Below are 18,169 nucleotides of genomic sequence, written 5' to 3' on the forward strand. Positions count from 1 at the left end.
AAAACTCTTCTTCAAAAAGTCTGAAGCACCTATCCGGGATCTGTTGTACTAATCGACATCAGTCTTGAAAAGACCTCAAGCCCTAAGCTTTGGTTTGTTCTTGTAATTCGATCATTAATAATTTACGCTCCTTCACCTTTCCCCTTTCTAGGTGAAAAAGGTAGTGAAGACCACCACTACACGCACAGTCATCCCATCTGTGTCAGACACTTTGTCTGTGGATGGCGGTTCGGTTGTCGGGGGATACACCCCACCCATGATGTATAGGCAGGGCCAAGGAATGGCGGTCCCCATGGAGTATCCCACCCACACTGTGCCCCGCAACTACCACTACGGACCAGCAGGGGGCTATGATGAATACATGGGAGGACCTCCGTCTGAGGCATATGCAAGCCTCAGCAGGGGGGCCCGGATGGATGATCAGTACAGGTGAGCTGCTTCTACTTCAGTCTGGAAGGCTGTCGGATATTTAGGAAATTAATGAATGCAATCTTTACATTTTGTATTTAGTGTATTCAAATGGTTAAACAGATCTATTTTGACTCTAACCCCTCCTCCTTTTCTTTGTCCTGATCAGACCGGTCCATCCAGATGGTTACAGAACTCTGGATCCGAACTACAGAGCCCCCAGCAGGAGCCAGTTAGACCCATATGCTGCCCAACCGCAAGTATGTTCAACAATGAATGCATCATTTGCCTTGGGGCATGTTTAAACAGAATCTCACTGGCAGGTTCCACCTGTTACATGAACTCTGATGCTTTTCTAGCTAGCTAGCTTCTGTATGTCAAAGTTGAGAAAAAAACACTGAGATGCTGCAGCTGTTTTACATTATCCCATCCCTGTTTGCTCACAGGTTGGGCGGATGGGAAGTGCAATGGAGCTATCCTCCATTCCTCGCTTTATCCCAGATCCATACGGTCTGGAAGATGATCAGCGCAGCATCGGCTACGATGAGCCGGACTACGGCATGGGACATCCAATGCACTATGGCACTGTGCCTCGCAACCATGGCTATGCACACGGCCCCCCGCCACGCAGGACTGGGTGAGTATGTTAGAAGTCTTTTTAGTCTGAAGCAGCACAGAGAGGTTTTCTTCAGGTTCATCTCTCACACCTTTTTCTTCCTCTGCAGGAGTTATGAAGGTGCTTTAGATGGAGATCTGGGTGGTGCAGGAGACTTTTACTATAGCAGAGGAGCGCCGCTGGCCCAGGGCGAGAGGGGGAGTGTGGCTTCGCTGGACACTCTAAGGAAAGGACCTCCCCCCGGTGGATGGCGTAAGCCAGAGCTGCCAGAGGTCATTGCCATGCTAAACTACAGACTGGACCCTGTCAGGAGCAACGCAGCAGCATACCTGCAGCATCTCACCTTTAAGAACGACGCAGTAAGACTTTTTCTTTAATTTCTTCTATTCATTTAGAATCTTTGTGAGGTGCTGCCTGCAGCTGGCTTTTATTTTTCATTATTATTGTTTGTTTTAACGTAGATACTTCCTCAGGATGGGTTAGAGTTAAAGGCAAAGGGGAACATCTAGACTATGGATCAGCTGATCTATCTGATCAGAACTAAAAAGAAACACTGCTGTGCTTTTAAGAGAGACTGCTTTGTCATTTAAAGGTCATTTAAAGGTTTAATTCCAGTCACTGAATTATTATTTTAGCTTTATATATTCAAGCAAAGAATCATGTCAAACATGCCGGATGCCTTGGAGGACTGTAGTTGTCCCCATTGCCTGTTTTATGTTTACAGTTAGAAATGCTGAATTAAAACTTTGTGAACAATTTCTGATCTTAAGTTTTGTAACCCTTTAATCTGCTAGTTTTGAGGTTTGCTGATTTTGTTTTCTCTTCATCAGCCAGAACAGAAGATCTAATCATGTTAACCTCAGTAGACAAACATCATGCTAATACTCAAAGAACTAACCTGGAATCTTATGAACGTGTGGCAAAATCCACAAAGCAACAGTGTTAGTGGGAACTAATGGAAAAAATGCAATTTTTCCCGATAAAGATTGGACAATTCCTGTCACTAACTTTTAATGTAATAGAACTAAATAAATTATTGGATAATCAGCCTGGTGGAAGGAGATGAACCCCACCATTCAAACACTGAGTAATGTGAGTCCTTCTGATTTGCAGGTGAAGTCTGATGTCCGTCGTCTGAAAGGCATTCCTGCCCTGGTCTCTATGCTCGACAACCCAAACAGAGAGGTCCGTTTGGCATTTCCTGAATGGTTTATGATTTCTGCCTGACCTGAGAGGAGCTAGAATTGATGCCTTAAAGGAACCTGACTCTGTTAGATTTTACTTTTCAAAACTGAATGTGACAAAATTGTCATAATGTCTTAGGTAATTTTTTGGAGGTTTAAAACAAAGAAGAGGGATCTGTATGTTAAATTGGGAACATGTGAAATTTTTTTTGGACTTTGTCACAAAGCTCTGCTTATGTTCCAATGAAAAGCACTGTGATACAACATATTGTTTAATTCATAAGAGCATATCTCTGTCACCACGTTCTGAATGTGAAGGGAATTAATCTCCACTGAGTCCTAAGGTCTTCCTGGGTCTGTCACAGGTTCACTACGCCGCATGTGGAGCACTAAAGAACATTTCTTTTGGCAAAGATGCCGACAATAAAATTGCCATCAAGAACTGCGATGGAGTTCCTGCGCTGATCCGGCTGCTGAGGAAGACGCGCGATCACGAGCTCACAGACATCATCACAGGTTGGACTCATAACCTTAAACAACCAAACATCTGGGTCATGATTTCATTTATTCATGTTTAAAGCTTCTTCTGCGATGGACTGGCCACCCGTCTTGGGTGTAACCCACCTCTTGCCGTAGACAGCTGGAGATAGGCACCAGCACCCCTCGCGACCCTGCATGGGATAAGGGTGACAGAAAATGGATGGATGTTCTGGCATATCTAAAGCTAAAGCTTCTTTAGCTTTAGATATGCCAGACTAATTATGGAAGGTGTAAGGCAACTGGCCAGATTCTCTCCCTTTGAGATTTGAGTCTGGTTCAGCGGTTTTACTGAATACAACGGCTTCAAAACCTTTTAGCAGTAAATGCTTGTCAAGAGCATCAAATCCTTTGTGTTGTTGTTACATCCTCCTTGCTGCATTAATAAAGTCTGGACGGATAAAAAGGACTCAGAATTAGTGGCAGCAGCTTTTCCATAAATCTTCTCAAAACAGAAGCAGCTTTTCTGCCTTTACTGTTTTCTTTTTCACAGCTGATGCAGAAACTTTGATAGTTTTTCCTTTGATACTGAGTGAAAAGTGATTTGGGCACAGCAGCCAGATGTGCTGGATGCTTAAAGGAACCTTCCACCACTTCAGTTCCATAGGTGACAAAGGTCATTTAACAGAAAACTTGCTGACTATAATCTAGACGGATTAGCAAAAACCACAAGTGGATTATTTAAATATAAAAAACACTCCTTAAACAAAATATTGTCATTCCTGCTGGCTGTTTTTTTTTTTTTTCTTCGTTTCTTCTTCTGTTTAGGTTTTTTTTAAATGCTGGTCTTAATGTAGAAACAGTCAGCGAACAATAGCTGCATGTAGAGTTTGGCTTCCTGTTTATATTGGCTGCTTACAGCATAGCAGTTACATTAGGATGTAAATGGTCTTTAGAAAAGCTACTTAGCAGAAATTTGTTAGATTAAAGGGATATTAAATATGCTGCCACACAACAAATTAGAAATATACACATTGGAAAAAACGATCTAGAAATAAGTAAAAATGTCTTAAATTAAGTGTATTTACCCTTAATTTGAGTAGGTAAATGAGATAGTTTACCAATGGAAGGAGTATTTTTACTCTTAAAATAAGATAATTAGATAATATGCACCTTAAATAAGACAATGCAATTGTGTTTTCTTATTTTAAGTGTAAATTATCTTGTTCCATTGGCAAAATCTCTTTTACCTCCTCAATCTGAGAACAAATGCACTTATTTTAAGAAAAAATGACTTATCTAGATTTCTATTTTTTCCAATGCACTATTATGAAAATGAAACAATGAGAAAGTCCTTCATTACTGTTATATGCAAGTATATAATATTTCATATAATGTAGGATAACAAATGAGAAGCAGCTGTGACTCTTTCCTTCAGCTTTCAAATAATAACTGTTATTTTTCACCATCTTTAAAATAACACCTTAACACTAGACTCTGGCCTGTTCTTGACGACATTAATCAATTAGTTTTGTTGTTTTTATCCTCCAAAGGAACTCTTTGGAATCTGTCATCCCAGGATTCTGTGAAGATGGAGATTGTGGACCACGCCATACACGCGCTCTCTGACGAGGTCATGGTTACCCATTCTGGCTGGGTGCGGGGAAGCAACGGCGCTGCTGGAGGCGGCGGGGAAAACGGCAAGCCCAGACATCTGGAGTGGGAGATTGCTCTTACTAATACGGCGGGCTGTCTGAGGTACGGAGGAAGGAAAGCAAGGAATGCAGGCAGCTTTAAAGAGCTGATCAAAGCTGCTGCTAATGGAGGGAAGGACTGATCTTTTCAGGAAAACAACAGGAAAGGAGTCCAGTTAAATAAACTGATAGAGGGAGAGGGAGAGAGAGTAGACTGATCAGGTTAACGGAGCAGAAGAACAGGATTTGCATATTGAGGAGGAGAGGATTATGTTTGGAATGCAAAGGTTGCTCTGTTTGTATTGATTTGATTTAACCATTCAGTGCTACCCTAGGCTACATAAACATAGCATTAGATTTATTATGTGCCAAGTTTACTGATTTCCTGTAACATTTGATCTAACGGTTAATTTATAGGAGCTGATTTAACAGACAAACACAATGCAGCTTATAACTGTGTGTCAGCAGCATGATAGCATGATAACGTTTTCAGAAAAAAAAAACCTAAAAAGTGTGCCTTTATATCCGGCTTCCTATTCTCTAATAGCCATAAATAAAACGCTAAGCATTTCACCCTAAATTCACCATCACCACCATAAAGAACAGAGGGGGCACCATCATTGGCCTAAAATTAGCCTGTCAGAGGCTGCAAAAAACTGGAGAATGAGAAGGAGGTGCAACATCCAGCAGGTCAGTGACTCTAAACATGCCATGATGGTTACAAGCTCAGATCACAGTGATGTTCCCCATTGATTCTGACTGAGCTGGAGCTAATTCATCAAGAGCAGCAGGCAGGATAATTTGGTCTCTAGATGAAGAGAGGCTGTCGAATAATGCTCTCCTAAGTATTAACTAAGCAGAGACGTGTCAAAATGTGCTTGAAAAACTATAATAGGTAGCAGATTATTCCAGGTCATAAACCTGGATGATATCGACACAAACTCTTATAAATAAATATTTCTTAATTTCAGTCATTATGAAATATTTTCAATATCAATTGAAACAAAATAAGAAGCTGATAAAGAGGACCAAGAAATCCCATAACAGATGTCCGTACAAATTTATTACAATTATTCTGCCATGTCTATAAAACTCTTCTAATATAACAATTTTGAAGTACTTAGTTTAAGAAATAAAACTCCTAAAACCCGGATTCTCAGTCAGTTACAAATACTGTAATCAGAATTAAATGTATATTTAGATATGGAAAATGACATATGACCTTATATTAAATTGTCCAGGTCATCATCTGGGACTACTTTGTGTTGCTCTGTGTATAAAAAAAAAACTCCAACAGAGGCTGAAGACGATCATCCTGCTTTTAAATCTCAGAAAAGGTCTGCCATGACATCCTAAATAAACCAGGAGAGCAAGAAGAAAGGAATTCCAATTATTACAGCAATGAGCAGAGAACAGTGGGGCATTGACTTCTACACTGTAAACAGCATCTGTAGTGCAGTGGTTCTGTTATCTGTGGTTTCTCCTCAACCATCGGGTTAATTGGTGCTCTGCAGGGGGAAAGTATTTGTATATAACTTTATCTGCATCACTTTAAAAGTCTGGTTTTGAGGAAACCTTCTGCTAAACGTCAAATAAGATCATGATGTTGAGCTGTGACCAACAGCGCGATGCTTCACAATGAATGAGGGGTTTTACACAAGGCGCTGAGTTTAGAGATTCTGGTTTTGTTATAAGAATAAATCTGAGAAGTTATGCTTTAATCTGTGCAACCTTTTTGTTGTTTTTTTGTGGAAAATGTTTGTTTCAAAGATTACTGTTGATGACTAACTGTTGGTTTGCTGCTGAGTTTATGAGTATCAAGCATTTTAAACTGGCTGTCATTTTGAGTTTATGAGCAATATGGTTTTACGGTCTGCAAACAGGAGATGGCAGCAAGTTTTTACCAATCACTTACTCTAACATAGAGTGTCTAAGAAGTAAGGGTTCTGATGAAGAATAAATGTTCCAAATTTAACTATCATAAAACCTGTAAACCATTTCTGCATTTTGTTTCAAACCAAATGGAAAACAAATCTCTAACTTTAATACCAGTGACTCTTTAAGGTGAAACCCGTCCGTCTGTAGTTTTAATGAACTTCCCAGCCTCTACATAGACCAGGACCCCCCAGAGCTGAAAGGAGTGTCTCCTTGTGTCGTATGAGAAGGCGTGGCTGTCTCTGGGAAATACGAGCGGAGTACTAAAGGCCAGCACTGAATGGCTGCAGTTTCTCCTTTATCCTTTATATTCACTTATTACCCCCAATCAGGGTTAAATTCCATCTCTGCGTAAGAATAAGCCAGAGATCCAGGGATGTAACTGGATCTTCTCAGATTGTACTGTCTTTTTGAAGCTGTTTAATTCAACCACCTCCGTGGAGCATGTTGACACATCCCTCAGGGTTCCCGCAGGTCCTTAAAAAGTCTTAAAAGGCATTGAATTCTTCAAAATAAAACTAAGGCCTTAATTGGTATTAAAATGTCTTAAATCAGTCTATCGTAGGTCTTAATTTTTAAAACATAAATAGGATAATTAAATTCCAATTTATTTTTGTAATCTAAATACGTTAAAATTGACAATTTTTTTTTATTTAAAAAAAATAACATCTTACTATTATTGGTTCCGTCCCGATAGCGGGACCAATAAAAGCGTTGTTGTTGCCGGGACATTTGGGAGATGCGCCATTAACTTTTTGTCTGGAAAATATGAGCAAGTGTAAATGTAATGAAAATTGGCTCCAGCCAAGAGTTTTCTTCATGGCTAAAACCAGGGAACATACATGAGGCACAGCGGATTTTGAGGCACACAAAGCCTCAAAATCAAGTTACCGAGAAACAGCCGGTATTTCTCAGTTTTGTTCCACCCTTGTCTCTGCAACGCCTCCACTTATCACCAAATCAAACATACGAAGAAAACGATACAAAGAAAAATAACTGCAAATAAAACTTAGCACTGGGTATGTTGTGGCTTTAAAACTGATTTGTTTTGTTCCCTGCTAAAACAAAGTTTGTGAATTCAGTTAAATATTTGTTAAAATAGATCTGTCATTTGTGTGTTTTTAGCTTTCTTCCTGTATAGGAAGTTTTTCAAAATTTGAATCATTAGTGCAGTGGTTTATGTTAAAATAAACCTTTGGGTTAAGTTGTTGCAAGCGGGTTTTTCTTGTGTTTCTTGTGAATTTGGTCTTAAATTTTTTATTTCAAGTGGCATTAAAAAGTCTTGAATTTAACGTGCTTTATGCTGTAGGAACCCTGATCACTGTATTTGCTGCTACCTGAATGCTGTGACTTAAACTGACTTCTTCTCAGCTCGTAACTTCTCGTCCATGTGGTGACCAGTCTCTGCTTTCCTTTTCTTTTCCTTTGAAGAAACGTGAGTTCAGAAAGAAGTGAGGCGAGGAGGAAGCTGAGAGAGTGCAATGGATTGGTGGATTCCGTGATGCACATCGTCCAGTCCCAGATCGACTTTAAAGATGTGAACAATAAGGTGTGGAAGGCTGTTTACTGCTGTTTTAAATTACATTTATTTGTTCTTAGTTGAAAGCAGCTCTTTTATATATATTCTTTGGAGGAATTAAAATCTTAACCAAATGTGATATGTGATGGGATACTAATGAAGGACTTATGCATTTTAAATAAAATAATAATAGCATGTTACTGAATTTTACTCATTTCTCTTTCCTTTTTTTTTTTTCCTTCCCCACACCCTGTTTTCTCCTCTTCATCACCGCAGTTGATCGAGAACTGTGTGTGTCTGCTGAGGAACCTGTCCTATCATGTGCACAGCGAAATCCCAGGCGCCGATCGCTACAAGGAAACCCCACCCATCAACCAGGGCCCCGCCTCCTCAAGTCAGAAGGGTGGCTGCTTCAGCTCCCGCAAGGGCAAAGGTCGGTGTGGCAGAGCAGGATGGAGCCATGTGGTGTGTTTGTTCATTCGGTTTCAGGAGCGTTTAGGGCGATTTTAGTTATAGTGCTCTCTGACTCCACTGAAACCTAAACATACACACACACACCTAAACAAATAAAACCACTCGATGCCTCAGGAATGTTAACTATCTCCACTCAGAACTCTGTTGGCTTTTCACACAGAGTATTGATCTGTTTTACCTGCAGGTTTGTGACAAGACTGATAGTATTGCTCAGACTCGAGGCAGGACTTGGATTGTATGTGTTAGTCTTGGCTAAATTTATTCATGAAAGGAAGAGTTTCTAAGGTATATGTTCATCTGATGCTCTGCAGAAAAGTTGATTATATAGCAAAAATTATTTCATTCTTTTTTTTATGAACAAACTCTGAGACTTTTAAATGAAAACGGTGTTTTAAAATCACAGCATTTGTATGAGATGCATTTCTGTCGTATTTAACCAAAGTAGTGCTAATATAACAACAGTAGAGACTGCTGGAAATGTCTCCTATTTGGTATGTAGGACATGAACATATGTTTGAAACATGAGAAAATTAGAAATAGGATATGTTTATGCACAACAGCATGGAACAACAATGCACATAATCAGCATTTATGGATTTAAACTTAATAATAATAATAATACATTTTATTTGTATTGCACTTTACATTTAAAAAAAATCTCAAAGTGCTTAACTTTTTCTCCAATAGTTCCCTGCATTTAAAAGGCTTAAGTCATATTTATAAAGCAGAGCTACCCTAAGTGCTTCCTGCCATTTAAAGCTCTCAGAATAATTTCATGTGGGTTGACAGAAGGGTGGAAGAACTGAGGCTGACCTCTACAGGCCGTCAGGGCGATGGACGCTTTAAAGAAAAGGAGGGCAAGATTTTCACAGAGGAATTCAAATCTTAAAATAGCGAATATTTGGTGAACCACCAAAGCTTTGTAATTCATCTCGTAGGGAACAAAACCAAAGGCGTCCATTGGCTTTTACTCAAACAGCCTCGGGGTGTCCATTTATTTAACTAAGCTAAATGCAGTCCATATTTTCTAAGGATTAATTATTGGAAAATAATTAGAAAATAGGAAACATGAAAAACCTTGAAAATTAAGGAAATCCTTTATTTTAGTTAGGTAGACGTGTGAGAATCCTTTTTGTTTCAAACTTATAAGGAGTTGCAGATTATTTTTTTAAATATACCTTTCATTAAAATATTGCAAATGTTGGTTTCTAATAAAAAATATACTCTTAAATTTAGCAAAAGTCACGACATCAGTGTTATAAAGGTTGAACAGTAGATTTTTAGCTCAAGTTTAATTAAACCTGTGTCATAATTTAATATTGTCTTTTGGTTATTCTTTAATAGCTTTTGTTTAATGAATTTATCATATGAAAATAATTTTTAATAATATAAAGTTCACATATTATAGACCTGTAGAAATACTTAATCATCTAGTTAAAAACAGGCTTAAATCAGAGGCAGGTTGACCTTTGACCTGCAGAATAACCGAAATGATAACATCTTCTTTTAAGCTGTTTTGGGGTTTAGATATTACAAAAATCTAACAACATGAAGCTGTAGGATAACAGATCTTTGTAGCCTCGGGCTGTTATCTTTCCTATTGTTTTTTAATTTTTACAGCTGGTTAAAACAATAATTATCATTAAATGGTTTCTTGTCGTTCAAGTTTTTCATTTGTTGGCTCAGTTTGTTGTGATATTATTTCCTGCTTCATAAACTGAGCGCTTATGTTCAAATTTAAATATAGAAGGCTGTGTATCTTCTTTGTGGAAGCTAAACATGTAAAACTATTGCTAATTAATTTCTTTAAAAAAAACATGGAATATTAAATGAGGATCATGAAATGTTTTCCTTTCTAGTTCTGTTGTGTTTTATTAAACATGCATCTGGCATGTCACCTCCTGGCTCTGTTTGGGGCTGTCGGGATGGAAGCACATGTTATCTGGGTGGCAGAGTAATGGCTGCTTTCCTTTTTAATGCCTTTTCTCTTTCCTTTTTTTCCTACCACTCCTCTTCTTCCTCATCCCATCCTTTTTTTTGCTCCTTTTCCTTTTGCCCTGTCTGGCTCGGCCACAGACGAGTGGTTTTCCAAAGGTAAGCTTCCTTTACCTCTGTGTAACGGCACTTGGTATCCTCCGCCTGATCTTGTCTGAGTGGAAGCTGTAGTCAGTAGACTGATCATGTTTGGGTTTTTAAAACTAACAAGCACGCCTGCTTTTTATTGAGGTCGTCTTGCCTAGTAACCCAGAGTAAAGAATTGCATCTTTATTTTTCCGGTTGTGTGTTTGCGCGTATCTAACCAAACTAGTGCTAATATAACAACAGTAGAGACTTTGCTGGAAATGTCTCCTATTTAGATGTAGGACATGATTGCTAGCTCCTTCAAATAGAATTTTTTGGTTTGCTGCTTCTAGGAAAGAAAGAGGATGATCCAGCTGCAGATACAATAGACATTCCAGCAAGGACCAGCCCTGCTAAAGGTAAGGACACTACTTAGGTCATTTAGGTCATGCTTTATTTTTCCTGACCTCTGCTCATTTCCTGTGGTTGCTGCATGTTCTGTCCAACAGGCTATGAGCTGTTGTTCCAGCCAGAGGTGGTCAACATATACACAAAACTGCTAACGGAGTCCAGTAACCTCACAGTCCTGGAGGCCTCAGCTGGAGCCATTCAGAACTTATGTGCCGGACACTGGACAGTAAGAGCTGCCTAATGTCCTCATCCTGTTCTGTCTCACAGCACAGTATTAGGGAAACAGCTTTTTATATTTCTTTTTCATGAACAGCTCAAGATGTTTTTTTTTTGTTGGTTTGTTTTTTTTTTGGATCAGAGAGATTTATTTTGTCTTTGACTGATGCACTTTGCTAACTTAATTCAAGCTGTGGAAAGAAAACATATGAAAAGTGAAATCCTGACACAATCTTCAAAAGACTTTTGGCCGCAAAACTATTCAAGAAGAATGTCATTTAATGTAGGGTAGGAAAATGATCATCTAATAATAACTGTTGTTTTCCGGGTGTTTGAGTTTCTAATAATGTGGTGTGTTTAGTAGGGATTTGTTTGTCACTGGAGAGGAATTGTGATGTTTATAATGTTGATGTTTCTAATTGGGTGTGTCTGATGGATAATCCTTTGTTTTCATTGTGTCTGCTTAGTATGGACGATACATCCGTTCCTTGATGCGTACTCAGAAAGCTCTCCCTCTGCTGACCGAGCTGCTGGGCCACACCAATGACCGAGTAGTCCGTGCCATGTCCGGAGCCCTCCGCAATCTGGCTATAGATGCACGCAGCAAGGATCTGCTAGGTAAGCTGTCAGAAACCAGGCTTTGCACAGGAACTGTATCTGTTTGAAGTCCTAATGCTTGTTTACCTTGGCCTGTTGGCAGGTAAACATGCCATACCTGCCCTCGTGGCAAACCTGCCTGGTGGCGGGCAGAGTCAACCTGTGCGAGCTCTGAGCGAAGAGACGGTGGTGTCCATACTGAGCACGCTCCATGAAGTGCTGGGATCCAGTGTGGAAGCTGCCAGAAATCTCAGGGACTCGCAAGGAATTGAGCGACTAGTGCTCATTAATAAGGACGGGTAACGGTGGCATCTGATGAATACTCAACGTTAAACTCACACAAAAAATCGTCTGTTTTGAGAATAAGCATCTTCTTTTTTCTTGTTTTATGTGGCAAACAGTAACCGTTCAGACCGGGAGGTACGTGGAGCTGGGCTGGTGCTACAGACTGTGTGGGGCTATAAAGAGCTCCGTCGCACCCTGGAGAAGGACGGCTGGAAGAAGACAGACTTCATGGTCAACTTAAATCCGCCCAGCAACAGCGACAGGCCCAATGGACGATACGAGGACAGCACTTTACCTCTCCTAGAGAAAGGTTAGGAGGATGTTTAACTTATAGTTTCACTATATTGACACATTAAATATAAAATCTCACTCCTTTACGCGTTACTGTTTCTATTCATAGTTTGACTCAACAAATGAGTCATTATAGATTTTTTTCGATAGATTGTGAAACATATAATGGATATTTTAAACTCCTTTGCATATATACCTGACTACAGATTCGGCCTGAGTCATAATGGACTTTTGGGTCGGCTAAAGGAACCCAGATGTCCTGAAGCCTTTACCAGTTGTAAACATTCAAAGGGCAGCATTCATAACCTGAAAATTATTACATCTTTGTTCTTAATGCTATTTCATTGATTACATCTGTGCATAATGCAGTTGCTGGCAAATGGATCAAGCAAGCATGTCTTTCTGTGATTGTTATTGGAAAAATAATCTAATTAGAGCCTTGAACCACATTGGATTCTAGTGACTATTTGTTAATCTTATATATTTAGAAAATAATTGTATTGAAACAGTTTTAAATGTTTTTCTTTCACACAGGTGGGAAAAGTGAGCGAGAAACCATCCCAATGCATGAACTTGGACCAGGCAAGTGCAGAAAGCAAAAACATTCATCTGCAAGCTAGAACAATATGGAAGACACAGTGGTTTTCGAGTAAAGATTGAAGCAGTGTTTACATTTATGTTTACTGATATTAAGTGAATACTTTGAAAAATAACAGCTTGAATGAAATTTTAAAATCTACATAATGTAGATTATATCAGCCTGACTCCTATAACTGTATACTCGCCAGTTTGGCCTAAGCTGAATATTTCGTTTTATTATTTTAACCTTTTTGTACAAAACATTTTCAGACATTGTCCTTCAGAAAGTTGACTTAACACGTTTAAACATCTTCACCACATGTTTGATCTGAGTTTCCATTGCACCAGGCATTACCAAAGATGTGCAAATATTTGCCATTTTTGATTGAATTTGAATTGGTAGGAACTTTTTTATTGGAGAGAGAGAGGTACTGGGGGATATTTTAACTGCTGCAGTTGTTTAGATTAGAGATGGAAACATTTTATTTGAGATGAGATGGTAGTAAACCGAATAACTCATTAAGAAGCAAGAAGGTAAAACAAATCTATTTGCCAGTTTTAGTTTCTTGATATTTCAGTGAGCGTTAATCTGAGTTGGACTCTCCAATAAGACCTTTTATTCTAACGGTTCACTCTGATCTCCTACTATTTCATGAAGGATGCAGATTGCTCATATCTACTCAGCATAATAATGTTCCAGAAAAAGAGAGCTTCTACTTAAAAATCAAAATTCAAAGGACCCACAAGTCAATTTCATAATGATGATAATAATTTAACTTTATTGATCTCACATTGAAGAAATTTACCTTTGCATTTAACCCAGCCCCTTGGGGAGCAGTTGGCTGCCATTGTGCGGTGCCCAGGGAGCAATGTGGGGTTAAGGGTCTTTGCTGAGGGACCCAGAGTGATAGTCTGTGGGAGTGGGGCTCGAATTTAGAACCTTAGGATTCCAATCTCTATGCCCCAACCACTAGTCCTCCACTCGCCCATAAAAAAAAGTTTGTTCATAAAACTACAAAGCTGGTTATGTACAGTTATACCTATACCTGTCAAGCTTGAAAATATTGGAAATATTACGACATCCATTGTGACATTTGAATACCCCAGTCAAGCTCCAGTATCTGTAGTATTTTAAGAAATTTGAACAAAGACCAGTCAACCAATTGCAAACTTCAATAAAGCGATCTGATGTTGGCCTGCAATTCTAGTGTCTGTTGCGTTTGGAGAGGCAGATCAATCTTTTTTGTTCTTTTACTCTAATTTCATAATACAATAACACAGGAAATTTACGGCAGATTGACACGGGAGATAACCGGAAAGGGGTGAAATACTAAAATGTTTAAATTTTTTGTATAAAAGGACATTAGATACATTTAGACTACCTTATTTTAGGAAGATCTGGTTTGAGCAACGGGTACAGTTTTGTGTTTCTGTATTCTATATAGTCTATGTTTTGAAATCTGATCGGAATGTGTAGAGTTGACCACAGGCAGCATACATTGGCTTTACCTTACAGCCAATTTAGCCTTTAAAGTAGCTTAAGGACTTTTGTCAGGAATGGGCCCAAATTCCAGCAGACTATTCAGATTCTTTTGTGTGAAAAAAAACTGAGACATGTCATACAGTTTAAAGTAAACTCTACCAAATATTTAGGGACATATGTGAGAGAACGTGAGAGAAATCTAAAACTATAAAATGATAGCAGTTCTAAAAAACTTAGAAACCAGGAAAGGTTTGTGGCTTTAAATCTGCTGCAGCCTGTTTCAGCTCCTCTGGATGTGGTTTCCGTTGAAATCAGGTATTTTTAATGGCTTGTTTTATTCTGTGTTCCACATGATCTGAAAAGGCTTCGGTTTTCCCTACAGATGCCTACTCAACGCTGGACCAGAGGGGCAGAAAGAACAGTCTGGATAACACACTTGAAGCGGCTGACCAAGTACAGGTAGAGAAACCACCACTTCCCCCACCCTGCTTTACTGCACCCCAGGTGAAACCAGAGCTATCTCACTACTAAAAAAAAAAGCTAAATATCAGCTCACTTCCAGAACCTCTGTCCTAACCCACTTATTAAGATAAGAGTATTTTCCTTAACCTCTGTGTAACTGTTGTGGGTCAATTAAAACATAATGTTTCTTCAGCTCCTCCCCTGCATTCAGAAGATGTATCTGCTCAAACATATCTCTCATTAAACTGAGCTCTAGATAAGTTATTGCATTGCTTGCTAAAAGGTTGGAAATTCATGGAAGTGATTATATCATGTGCAACACGGTGGACGGGAATGTTGTTGTGTGAATGTTCTCACACCCACAGACGGCATGTTGTTGCATGTCCTGTTAAAGCAAAGCTCTCCGTCTCTATCTTTCACATTATCTCCTGTGTGTCCTGAAACATGAACTAACATTGCACTAACATTTTGAAACTCTTCTTTTTTTTTTTTGCCATCTCACCCTTTTTCTCTCTTTTAACAACTTCCTCTGTTTGTCGTCTCACACTTTTCTTTTTTCCATCATCTTTTTGTTCACCTCGCTCTGTGTCGCCTCACCTCTGGGCTCCTCTTCCCGTCTTTTCCAACTATCACACACTCCCTCTCTCTCTTTTATATTTTGTCTCCTCTCTCAGGGAGGGATGTATGGGGAGAGGCAGGCTTCCTTGCCTCTTTTGGATTCTTACGATGGTTAGGCCACACCCACTGTCACACTGCATGTCAGCGCATGGTATGTGTGTCCCACTGGCTTCTCCACTCAACTCACCGCATGGCCTAATATTTTAGACATTGGTAAAAATACCTTGCAAAAGTAAATACACGCAGAGTTAAGGCATGTGCTGCTGTTCTTCTCAAAGATGTTGTGAAAAATGGAGTTTAGCACTCGCCTGCAGCCATGGAAGTGATTGCTTCATCTTAATGTATAGACGTTGGTGTGACTCAGTACTATCTGGCCCTTAAGGCAGAGCAGCACCCAGAACACGTTGGACATTCTGATCCAAATCAGACCTTTTTTTCCTTTTCTTTGTCTACATGCAGATTTTCTATGCAGTCCAGGTTTGGGAAAGTGTTGAATTAGATTGATCATCATGTCTTTAGGGATTACTTTCTGGGAAAGCTGGGTAAAGCTGATATAAAATGATAAATACTGATAGTAATTGTAAAGAAAATTCTTATTTTACAAATTAGGGAAACTCCTGAAGGCAATAGATACCCTAATTTATTTCTTTTTAATTGTTATAGAGAAACAAAATATGCAAAATGTAGATTCTTGGTGAGCTTTTAGATTTTTATCGCTGAGGATACTAGTTGGAAACCATTCAGCAATTTATTCACTATCTTCTAATACTTTTGCAAGGCAGTGTAATGGCTCCCATTGTTTTTATGGAGCTCCCTCTCATTGTATTGTATCCAGTCAGTTTTTTTGCTCCCCCTGCTGGTGGAAAGTGTTATTTTTGTACTCTTGATGTGAGTTTTTTTTTTTTTCTGTACAGTGTTTGTCATAAGATGTGATGACATCCCACAGCTGCAGCCTGTGTATTTTTGTATTATAATTTTCTGAGTTTGAATTTTTGGGGCATGATCACTTTTTTTCAATTGATTCAAATAATTTTTTTTAATTTTCTGTTTTTTCTTTTCTTTAGAAGAACTGATTGTGTGCATCTCAAGACGACAGCCTCCTCCAACTTACTGCCCTTGCTGAACCAACAATGGGGGGGAGGGGACCACTACCAGGATTTAACTCCCAACATTTACACTCACTCCTCTCTGTCGCAGCTTCTCTTCTCTCTCTTTCTCTCTGTTACATTCCTGCAGCAAACACCTGAATGAACCCGCAGAAAGCGATGCAGATCTGAAGCTCTCCCCGCAGATGACTGTTTGCGACACTATAACCACTCCCTTTGAGTTTGTGGCCTATGAAACAACACTACAGTACAGCCAACCAGAAGGACACTAAAAGGCCTCATTTGACATGTTTTAATGTAAACGACCTGACTGGAACACTTTATGGGGATGTTTTGAACTCATAACACTATTTTGAAAAAAACAAACAAAAAAAACCAAGGGAATGTATGTTTTTCTAGCTCTTTGTTCAAAAAAATTCACAGAGGATAATAATTTCTGTCTTATTATATCTGTTCAAAGCTTTTCCTCTTCTTGATGTAGTGGTTGATCCTCTGCGTGCTTTGCCCTGTACTGCTACTTATCTACAATGTGCCGTAACTGTGCCAAAATGTCGAGACGAATGCAAAATCTCGGGTATGCCGCCTGTGTTTTTTATGTTTGCATCGCCGACCTCTTTTGGGCAGCTGAATTTGGTTAATATCCATCAATATAATCAGAGCAAGTGTCTGTAATAGATATGTATCTGCACAGAGGAATACATTTTCTTTTTCCCTTCCTACTTGTCGGAATGGACAGAATAGTCCGTATTTGAAGCGATCCTTCCGTCAAATCTTGGGAGACGCCAGAATTTCCGTCAAACTGGATCTGCTGGTCTTTAAACCTTCTGAATGTGCAAGAAAACTGTTGTTAGCACTGAGCTAACTGGAGTGCCTCACATATTGGATGTATTCTACATGTTCTGGAAAACCTTAATGTTTTAACCGTCTCTTACCGCTGCAACTTATACGTTGGAAATGCTGAATTCTGACACCTTTTTTTTGGAAAAATAAGTGAATGAATGCTTCAAATCTGTTTCTATGGCACGACGCTCTCAGTTTCTGTTTATTTCTCAGCTTCTGCCTCAGAACACTACTTGGGAGACAACTCTACGCTGATAATTCACCCACATTTGTTAGTGCCGAGTGAGATGTAGATACTGACTGGATTATTAAAAGAAGCACTATAGGGAGAATGTTTATTTTTGTTTCATGAATTTTTTTTCCCACCTTTTGTTTTCCTTGCCAGGTAAAAAAAAAAAAAAAAAATGTCTCATGTTTCCGGACAAGTTGCCTTTATACATGATTTAAGTTGGAAAACAGCAAGGTTTAATGTCAGAAAAAAGAAAAGTTTGTTAAAGAGGCATAGAACCCAATTTGCTACTAGTTTAAAATGGTGAAAAGAATAAAAGCACATCTAAACTTTATATATATATTATATAAATATACCAGAGAATATTTGTTAATTTTAATGGTTTTATGTATTTTCTTTTCATTTTGATTTGGGGATTAATTGTTTCGGGTGTGCTGGGTGAATGCATATGCAATCGTTTTTTATTTTTTGATTTAAAAAGAGAAACTCAAGTTTACGTCTTAATTGCAAACCAATTTAGCTGGATTAAAAAAAAAAAAAAAAAGTTTGTAAGCAGAAAATTCTGATTGTGAACTACACCTTAATCTCTTTGCCTTGGCTCTCAAAAGTTGCACATTCTCATTTATGATTGAATTATGTAACTAGCAATAATGTTTTTAATAAAAAACGAAAGATTTCTGTCTT

The 18,169-nt window shown here is 38.8% G+C and overlaps 1 protein-coding gene across 11 annotated transcripts in view; it reads left to right on the forward strand.

The window, feature by feature from the left end:
- ctnnd1 (catenin delta 1) overlaps nucleotides 1-17,643 on the forward strand; it is a 36,675-nt gene extending 19,032 nt beyond the window's left edge. For 5 of the 11 annotated variants that reach the window (XM_015388192.1, XM_015388200.1, XM_015388201.1 and 2 more), the window contains 19 exons: nucleotides 152-429; nucleotides 578-668; nucleotides 855-1,045; nucleotides 1,134-1,383; nucleotides 2,138-2,209; nucleotides 2,574-2,724; nucleotides 4,239-4,443; nucleotides 7,746-7,863; nucleotides 8,110-8,266; nucleotides 10,384-10,401; nucleotides 10,722-10,787; nucleotides 10,878-11,005; nucleotides 11,463-11,613; nucleotides 11,696-11,891; nucleotides 11,994-12,187; nucleotides 12,703-12,750; nucleotides 14,613-14,689; nucleotides 15,367-15,421; nucleotides 16,375-17,643. In XM_015388192.1, coding sequence (XP_015243678.1) covers nucleotides 152-429; nucleotides 578-668; nucleotides 855-1,045; nucleotides 1,134-1,383; nucleotides 2,138-2,209; nucleotides 2,574-2,724; nucleotides 4,239-4,443; nucleotides 7,746-7,863; nucleotides 8,110-8,266; nucleotides 10,384-10,401; nucleotides 10,722-10,787; nucleotides 10,878-11,005; nucleotides 11,463-11,613; nucleotides 11,696-11,891; nucleotides 11,994-12,187; nucleotides 12,703-12,750; nucleotides 14,613-14,689; nucleotides 15,367-15,421; nucleotides 16,375-16,433 — 2,505 coding nt within the window. In that variant the 3' untranslated portion in view covers nucleotides 16,434-17,643. Of the gene's footprint in view, nucleotides 1-151; nucleotides 430-577; nucleotides 669-854; nucleotides 1,046-1,133; nucleotides 1,384-2,137; nucleotides 2,210-2,573; nucleotides 2,725-4,238; nucleotides 4,444-7,745; nucleotides 7,864-8,109; nucleotides 8,267-10,383; nucleotides 10,402-10,721; nucleotides 10,788-10,877; nucleotides 11,006-11,462; nucleotides 11,614-11,695; nucleotides 11,892-11,993; nucleotides 12,188-12,702; nucleotides 12,751-14,612; nucleotides 14,690-15,366; nucleotides 15,462-16,374 lie in introns of all 11 variants that reach the window. The other 6 variants (XM_015388196.1, XM_015388197.1, XM_015388193.1 and 3 more) reach the window with 6 other exon arrangements.
- The last annotated feature ends 526 nt before the right edge of the window (nucleotides 17,644-18,169 follow it).

The sequence above is a fragment of the Cyprinodon variegatus genome, unplaced genomic scaffold (assembly GCF_000732505.1).
Source record: "Cyprinodon variegatus isolate N-32 unplaced genomic scaffold, C_variegatus-1.0 Scaffold416, whole genome shotgun sequence".
Taxonomy (NCBI): Eukaryota; Metazoa; Chordata; class Actinopteri; order Cyprinodontiformes; family Cyprinodontidae; genus Cyprinodon; species Cyprinodon variegatus.